This window comes from Oncorhynchus mykiss, chromosome 4, assembly GCF_057628025.1.
Source record: "Oncorhynchus mykiss isolate SJ-2025 chromosome 4, ASM5762802v1, whole genome shotgun sequence".
NCBI lineage: Eukaryota > Metazoa > Chordata > Actinopteri > Salmoniformes > Salmonidae > Oncorhynchus > Oncorhynchus mykiss.
Genome location: NC_143025.1, coordinates 92428368 through 92437500, shown reverse-complemented (window position 1 = coordinate 92437500; position 9133 = coordinate 92428368). Strand labels below are relative to the sequence as shown.

Sequence of the window (9133 nt, the reverse complement as noted above, 5' to 3'; positions counted from 1 at the left end):
AGAGAGAGAGAGAATATTAGGTAGTCGTGGGACAGAGTGCGGAGGGACGGTCGGCTCGCGGAAATCAGCCTTGCAGCTGGAAGAAGAAAGGAGAGGAAAATGGAGAGCCACTGCAGAATGACGGAAAACACCGGATGATGAGACTGTGAAAGGGCTAATAGATAGATCATTATGTACAGGCGATGAATACCCCGGCGTGGTAGTAGATGATATGATTTTAATCAGACTTGCATTTGCACCGTGTTGGTTTAACCCGTTGTAGCCAGGTGAGAATTAACAGCTAGGCTACCTCCTCCTCTCTTCAGCAATAACGGATTAAACGGAGACAGGAGATGGGCTGCGTCCGTGACGCCGCCTGGACGCGATCCGGGGACCGACCGGGAGACGCCGTCGCACTGCCGTCCCACTTTTAGATGGCGCCCACATTTGGGGTGCACTCGGAATACAGGTGTCAGGGAAGTGTCGTCACGAACCCCGGAAGCCGGAGGCGTGAGCCGCTTCAGCGGAGAGCAAGATGGCAGCGAAATCCGATGGTCGGGGGGTCATCCGGGGATTCGCCCAGCTGCACAACCTGGACGAGGTGGTGGGGACCGGCGAGGGCGACCCGAGGGAAGGCAGCTCCTTCCACATCTGCCACTGCTGCAACACCTCGTCCTGTTACTGGGGCTGCCGGAGCGCCTGTCTGCATTACCTCCGCGGCAAGGGGAAGGGGAGAGGCGGGGGAGGAGGGGACACAGTGCTGGGGCGTCCGCCACAGGAAGAACGTCTCTGGCTGGACTGTCTCTGGATCATCCTGGCCCTGTTCGTGTTCTTCTGGGACGTGGGGACAGACCTGGCGCTGGCCATCGACTACTACCACAAGCATGACTACCTCTGGTCCGGACTCACCCTCTTCTTGGTGCTGGTGCCCTCGGTGCTGGTCCAGATCCTGAGCTTCAGGTGGTTCGTGCAGGATTACACCGGGGGCGGTCTGGGCTCTGTGGAAGGGCTGAGCAACCGGAGAGCTACGGCAGGGCTGAGCGCACAGGGAAGGGACAGGTGCTGCCTGCTCTCTGTGTGGCTGTGGCAGACCCTCATACACATCTTCCAGATGGGACAAGTATGGAGGTAAGATAAACTGAAGGATGATGATCTGTCTGTCTGTCTGAGTGCCCACTGACACACCACCTGAGACGAAAGTGCAGTGTGTTACACCCACACTCTACACTCTTCCTACTCTTTCTCCCCACCCTATGAAACCTATCCCTCCCTCCCCCCCATCTCCTCTCCTCTCATCCTGCCCTCCACTGATTGCGTGTTTCTCTGTGTCACCTGGGATAACCTCTGGTACATGATGAACACACCGACCAGCAGTGAATCTGTCTGTCTGGTCTGATGTGCTGTGTCTGAAAATGGCCACTGCTTTCAACAATAGCCTGTAACGGGGTTTTCTGTCAAGCTTTTCACAAGAGGGATTGTTGTTTTGGGATTTGCATACACCTTCCCCCAATCACACCCCCACCTATAGGATGATAAGAGAAACAATGTGTACCCAGTCTCACGTCATTGCTGCTCAATAGCTTAGACCCTCATGAGAACAACTGATGTCTCCTCCATTGTAGCCTAAGTGTGTGCCTCTCCATGCACCGTACACTAGAGAGAGAGAGGTAGCCTGAAGAGGGTATGAGCGTGTCTTCTTCCTGTGAGAGATGGAGTCAGGCTCGGCGTTATAGTGCACGTTTAGGATTTCTAAGTGCCAATGCTCCACCCGCCCGCCCGCCCTCACGAAAACAGCCTACACAACTCTGAAACCAGCATCTGCTTTCATGGCTACCGCGACGCGTCGTCCCATAAAACCACGTCCCCCTCCCGTCCGCCTCCCCTCTCACAGACATGATGTCATCCAGTCCTTTGCGTCGCTGGCTCGGCGCTTCAGGTTTTTACCTTCCGCTGCTAGGCTATTACTCAAGACGGAAAACGGAAAACGTCTGCCGGAGAGACCGTGTGCGTCTGTCTAGGCTAGGCTACTCAAAGTCTACGTGTGGTGCGCGTAATTTGTGTTAGGTGACGTGACGTGCAGCTGCATAGTGGTAAAACGTGACAGCGGTGCTGTCTGTCCTTGTCGCTGTGAACTGGCGCACTGAGCCGGGAGCCGAACCATAGATCCAGAGCTTCTCAGAATCAACAGCAGAGAGTTGTTGTTTTTGTTGTTGTTTTTTTTTTGTTTGAATTTTATTTTTGGTGCAGACAGACGCAGTGCCTGACATTTAATGGGAAATGTAGCCTGGCTGTATCCATGATGGCTGTTTCTGTCTGTAGTGCGGTGCTATAAATCAGAGACTGGCAGCTCAGCTCAGCTTGAGATTAAAGGCATAAAATGGTCCCAATAGTTCTTATGTTCACACTGTGCCTGGTGGAGAAATGCATTTTTACCTTTTAACCTAAGCTATGACAATACAAAATGTGTGTCTGTTGTATGTGTGTGTGCAGTGTGTCTTTGTGTGTGTGTGTGTGTGTGTGTGTTGCCTCTCTTATCATCAGTCAGATGCGTTTTAAAGCTGTTTTCGTGTGGTCCCCAGTCCCCACACATATTTATACCGACCAAAAAATATAAATGTAACATTTCAAAGATTTTACTGAGTTCAGTCAAATTAAATAAATTGATTAGGCCCTAATCTATGTGTTAACACATGACTAGGCAGAGGCACAATCACAATGAGCTTTCACTCACAAAATGGATGTACTACAGACAGAAATACTCCTCGGCTTATGGTAGAGAAATGAAAATGTAATTGTCTGGCAACAGCTCTGGTGGACATTCCTGCAGTCAGCACGCCAATTGCAACGCTCCCTCAAAACTCAAAACAATCGGTGGCAAAACTGCACATTTTTAAAGTGACCTTTAATTGTCCCCCAGCACAAGGTGCACCTGTGTAATGATCATGCGGTTTAATCCGTTTCTTGATATGCCTCACCTGTCAGATGGATGGATTATCTGGGCAAATGAGAAATGCTAATCTAACAGGGATGTAAACACGTGTGCACAAAATTTGGTAAAGAAATAAGCTTTTTTGTGCAAATGGAACATTTCTTGAATCTTTTTATTTCAGCTCACGGGACCAACAATTTACGTGTTACGTTTATGTTTTTTGCTCAGTATAATTTGAGTGTCTTCAATCCCCTGACAAATCTAGAGTCAAATAGAGAAAAGAAAAACACCCTCCCTGTCTGTGATTATAGTTCAGTCCCAACACATTATCACAGAAGTAGACCCTGTGGTGATACCATATTAGCCAAGGGCAGGGGATAGTATTTTGCTTCAGTCTTCTATTTGTGCCGCAGACAAATTATTCTAATTTACTCTCTCTCTCCAAGAGAACTGTCAACCCCCTCTCTTCCTCACACACACACACACACACACACACACACACATACACACACACACACACACACACACACGCATGCACACACACACACACACACACACACACAGGACATGGATCCCTTCCTAGGTGTTACTACTACCAGCTCTGTTACTATTACCCACTCTACCTCAGTCTCTGTAACTATTACCCACTCTACCTCAGACTCTGTTACTATTACCCACTCTACCTCAGACTCTGTTACTATTACCCACTCTACCTCAGTCTCTGTTACTATTACCCACTCTACCTCAGTCTCTGTTACTATTACCCACTCTACCTCAGTCTCTGTTACTATTACCCACTCTACCTCAGTCTCTGTTACTATTACCCACTCTACCTCAGTCTCTGTTACTATTACCCACTCTACCTCAGTCTCTGTAACTATTACCCACTCTACCTCAGTCTCTGTTACTATTACCCACTCTACCTCAGTCTCTGTAACTATTACCCACTCTACCTCAGTCTCTGTTACTATTACCCACTCTACCTCAGTCTCTGTTACTATTACCAACTCTACCTCAGTCTCTGTTACTATTACCCACTCTACCTCAGTCTCTGTTACTATTACCCACTCTACCTCAGACTCTGTTACTATTACCCACTCTACCTCCGTCTCTGTTACTATTACCCACTCTACCTCAGTCTCTGTTACTATTACCCACTCTACCTCAGTCTCTGTAACTATTACCCACTCTACCTCAGTCTCTGTTACTATTACCCACTCTACCTCAGTCTCTGCTACTATTACCCACTCTACCTCAGTCTCTGTTACTATTACCCACTCTACCTCAGTCTCTGTTACTATTACCCACTCTACCTCAGTCTCCGTTACTATTACCCACTCTACCTCAGTCTCCGTTACTATTACCCACTCTACCTCAGTCTCTGTTACTACTACCCACTCTACCTCAGTCTCTGTTACTATTACCCACTCTACCTCAGTCTCTCTAACTATTACCCACTCTACCTCAGTCTCCGTTACTATTACCCACTCTACCTCAGTCTCTGTTACTATTACCCACTCTACCTCAGTCTCTGTTACTATTACCCACTCTACCTCAGTCTCTGTTACTATTACCCACTCTACCTCAGTCTCTGTTACTATTACCCACTCTACCTCAGTCTCTGTTACTATTCCCCACTCTACCTCAGTCTCTGTTACTATTACCCACTCTACCTCAGTCTCTGTAACTATTACCCACTCTAACTCAGTCTCTGTTACTATTACCCACTCTACCTCAGTCTCTGTTACTATTACCCACTCTACCTCAGTCTCTGTTACTACTACCTACTCTACCTCAGTCTCTGTTACTATTACCCACTCTACCGCAGTCTCTGTTACTATTACCCACTCTACCTCAGTCTCTGTTACTATTACCCACTCTACCTCAGTCTCTGTTACTACTACCCACTCTACCTCAGACTCTGTTACTATTACCCAGTCTACCTCAGTCTCTGTTACTATTACCCACTCTACCTCAGTCTCTGTTACTATTACCCACTCTACCTCAGTCTCTGTTACTATTACCCACTCTACCTCAGTCTCTGTTACTATTACCCACTCTACCTCAGTCTCTGTTACTATTACCCACTCTACCTCAGTCTCTGTTACTATTACCCACTCTACCTCAGTCTCTGTTACTATTACCCACTCTACCTCAGTCTCTGTTACTATTACCCACTCTACCTCAGTCTCTGTAACTATTACCCACTCTACCTCAGTCTCTGTTACTATTACCCACTCTACCTCAGTCTCTGTTACTATTACCCACTCTACCTCGGTCTCTGTTACTATTACCCACTCTACCTCAGTCTCTGTTACTATTACCCACTCTACCTCAGTCTCTGTTACTATTACCCACTCTACCTCAGTCTCTGTTACTATTACCCACTCTACCTCAGTCTCTGTTACTATTACCCACTCTACCTCAGTCTCTGTTACTATTACCCACTCTACCTCAGTCTCTGTTACTATTACCCACTCTACCTCAGTCTCTGTTACTATTACCCACTCTACCTCAGTCTCTGTTACTACTACCCACTCTACCTCAGTCTCTGTTACTACTACCCACTCTACCTCAGTCTCTGTTACTATTACCCACTCTACCTCAGTCTCTGTTACTATTACCCACTCTACCTCAGTCTCTGTTACTATTACCCACTCTACCTCAGTCTCTGTTACTATTACCCACTCTACCTCAGTCTCTGTTACTATTACCCACTCTACCTCAGTCTCTGTTACTATTACCCACTCTACCTCAGTCGCTGTTACTATTACCCACTCTACCTCAGTCTCTGTTACAATTACCCACTCTACCTCAGTCTCTGTTACTATTACCCACTCTACCTCAGTCTCTGTTACTATTCCCCACTCTACCTCAGTCTCTGTTACTATTTCCCACTCTACCTCAGTCTCTGTTACTATTACCCACTCTACCTCAGTCTCTGTTACTATTACCCATTCTACCTCAGTCTCTGTTACTATTACCCACTCTACCTCAGTCTCTGTTACTATTACCCACTCTACCTCAGTCTCTGTTACTATTACCCAGTCTACCTCAGTCTCTGTTACTATTCCCCACTCTACCTCAGTCTCTGTTACTATTACCCACTCTACCTCAGTCTCTGTTACTACTACCCACTCTCGATTTAACACCTAGACCCTGTGAGATTGTTGCACCAGGAGGCTGTCGTATTTTACACAACAAACACATGTGTTTACTCCAGACCACGTGCACATCGAGAGGAGAGTGTCAGGTGCAGTAAAAGACTGTGGAGTGCCTCGATAGTCCAAAGTGACTCCCTCTCCTTTTGACCCCTCCCGTCTCGTCTCGTTGACTCTCGTCTCGTCTCGTCCCCTGTCCTCTCCTCTCCTCTGCTTCCGTCTACTCTCGTCTCCTCTCATTTCCTCTCGTCTCCTCTCATCTCATTTCCTCTCATCTCATTTCCTCTCGTCTTATCACCTCTCGTCTCCTCTCTTCTCATCTCCTGTCCTCTCATCTTGTCTCCTCTCATCTCATTTCCTCTCGTCTCGTCTCCTCCCCTGTCCTCTCCTCTTCTCCTCCTCTCGTCTCATCACCTCTCGTCTCCTCTCCTCTCCTTCCCTGTCCTCTCCTCTTCTCCTCCTCTCGTCTCATCACCTCTCGTCTCATCTCCTCTCCTTCCCTGTCCTCTCCTCTTCTCCTCCTCTCGTCTCATCACCTCTCGTCTCATCTCCTCTCCTTCCCTGTCCTCTCCTCTTCTCCTCCTCTCGTCTCATCACCTCTCGTCTCATCTCCTCTCCTTCCCTGTCCTCTCCTCTTCTCCTCCACTCGTCTGCTCTCTTATTTTGGGGTTCCGGATCAGTGTGTAGATAAAGGAGAATAGTGAGAAACTCTAGACAGTTGAGACCCATAGTGTCATTGAGGGAGTGACTCTAGAGTCTTGAGATGCAGCCTAACTAGGCTAACCTTGGGAAAAACATCATGATGGATAGTGTTGTGACAGACAGCGATCATGTCTCTCTGTGTGTCTCTGTGTCTCTCTGTGGACCCATGTTTTCAGTGACCCATGCTACTGCTCGGGCTTGTGGCTAGTGGCTGGCTCAGCCAAAATAGGTCAGGAGTCAAAAAGGTCAGGAGTCAAACGCTAGGTTTGTCAGATTTACCCAGAGTTCACATCCTCCAAAGCGCTCCAATGGATACTGAGACGACACTGAGATGATTACCCCTAGGCCATATAGCAGCCAGCAGGATTGAGGCAGTGGTAATACATTATACAAGTAGTATTGCATATAATACAATAATACAATATATTACACTAGTAGTTCTACATAGTGCAATATATTATACTAGTAGTACTACATAGTGCAATATAGTACACTAGTAGTACTACAGAGTGCAATATATTACACTAGTAGTAATAGACAGTGCAATATATTATACTAGTAGTACTACATAGTGCAATATATTACACTAGTAGTACTACATAGCGCAATATATTATATTAGTAGTACTACATAGTGCAATATATATTACTAGTAGTACTACATAGTGGAATATATTATACTAGCCTGTACTATTACTACACACATTCAATACAGCAGGTAGCCTAGTGGTTAGATCAGGTAGCCTAGTGGTTAGAGGAGGCAGGTAGCCTAGTGGTTAGAGGAGGCAGGTAGCCTAGTGGTTAGAGGAGGCAGGTAGCCTAGTGGTTAGAGGAGGCAGGTAGCCTAGTGGTTAGAGGAGGCAGGTAGCCTAGTGGTTAGAAGAGGCAGGTAGCCTAGTGGTTAGAGCAGGTAGCCTAGTGGTTAGAGGAGGCAGGTAGCCTAGTGGTTAGAGGAGGCAGGTAGCCTAGTGGTTAGAGGAGGCAGGTAGCCTAGTGGTTAGAGGAGGCAGGTAGCCTAGTGGTTAGAGGAGGCAGGTAGCCTAGTGGTTAGAGGAGGCTGGTAGTCTAGTGGTTAGAGCAGGTAGCCTAGTGGTTAGAGCAGGTAGCCTAGTGGTTAGTGGAGGCAGGTAGCCTAGTGGTTAGAGGAGGCAGGTAGCCTAGTGGTTAGAGGAGGCAGGTAGCCTAGTGGTTAGAGGAGGCAGGTAGCCTAGTGGTTAGAGGAGGCAGGTAGCCTAGTGGTTAGAGGAGGCAGGTAGCCTAGTGGTTAGAGGAGGCAGGTAGTCTAGTGGTTAGAGGAGGCAGGTAGCCTAGTGGTTAGAGGAGGCAGGTAGCCTAGTGGTTAGAGGAGGCTGGTAGTCTAGTGGTTAGAGCAGGTAGCCTAGTGGTTAGAGGAGGCAGGTAGCCTAGTGGTTAGAGGAGGCAGGTAGCCTAGTGGTTAGAGGAGGCTGGTAGTCTAGTGGTTAGAGCAGGTAGCCTAGTGGTTAGAGGAGGCAGGTAGCCTAGTGGTTAGAGGAGGCAGGTAGCCTAGTGGTTAGAGGAGGCTGGTAGTCTAGTGGTTAGAGCAGGTAGCCTAGTGGTTAGAGCATTGGTCCAGTAATCAAAATGTTGCTGGATCGAATCCCTGAGCTGACAAGGCTAAAATCTGTTGTTCTGACCCTGTTGTACTGGACCAATGCTCTAACCACTAGGCTACCTGCCTCCTCTAACCACTAGGCTACCTGCCTCCTCTAACCACTAGGCTACCTGCCTCCTCTAACCACCCATTGTTCCCCGGGCGCTGAACAAGGCAGTCAAACCCACTGTTTCCCGGGCCCTGAACAAGGCATTTAACCCACTGTTCCCCGGGCCCTGAACAAGCCATTTAACCCACTGTTCCCCGGGCCCTGAAGACATCGATGTTTTAAGACTGTAGACATGGGAGTGTCAAATCTTCTGCTGTTTCAAAAATAGATAACTAATTTCCACTGTCTGTGAAAGAACATCAGAGTAGTCGATGTTACGTATTCACCGCTGTAGCATCAACAGGCGGCAACAACACGACAAGGTAGTTCCAACTGAAACCGTGGTCACGTCACTGGTTAGAAGGAAGAGCCGTCTTTTCGATTTGCAGGAGGACTCATTGCGCTGATGTCTCATTGAGCTCAGCTGTGTGTGTGTGTGTGTGTCTGTGTCCGTGTGTGTGTGTGTGTGTGTGTGTGTGTGTGTCTGTGTCCGTGTGTGTGTGTGTGTGTGTGTGTGTGTGTGTGTGTGTGTGTGTGTGTGTGTGTGTGTGTGTGTGTGTGTGTGTGTGTGTGTGTGATAGACAGCTTAATCAGTGGAAGACAAAATCAGTGTCTGTCTGCAAAGGCTCACGTCCCTCCCCG

At 47.9% G+C, this 9133-nt stretch overlaps 1 protein-coding gene across 1 annotated transcript in view; it reads left to right on the top strand.

The window, feature by feature from the left end:
• The window catches only part of xkr6b (XK, Kell blood group complex subunit-related family, member 6b), a 113589-nt gene that overhangs the window by 193 nt on the left and 104263 nt on the right, over window positions 1–9133 (top strand). The window contains exon 1 of the mRNA XM_090233318.1: window positions 1–1107. This exon is cut by the window's left edge and continues 193 nt beyond it. Coding sequence (XP_090089444.1) covers window positions 515–1107 — 593 coding nt within the window. The 5' untranslated portion in view covers window positions 1–514. The remainder of the gene's footprint in view (window positions 1108–9133) is intronic.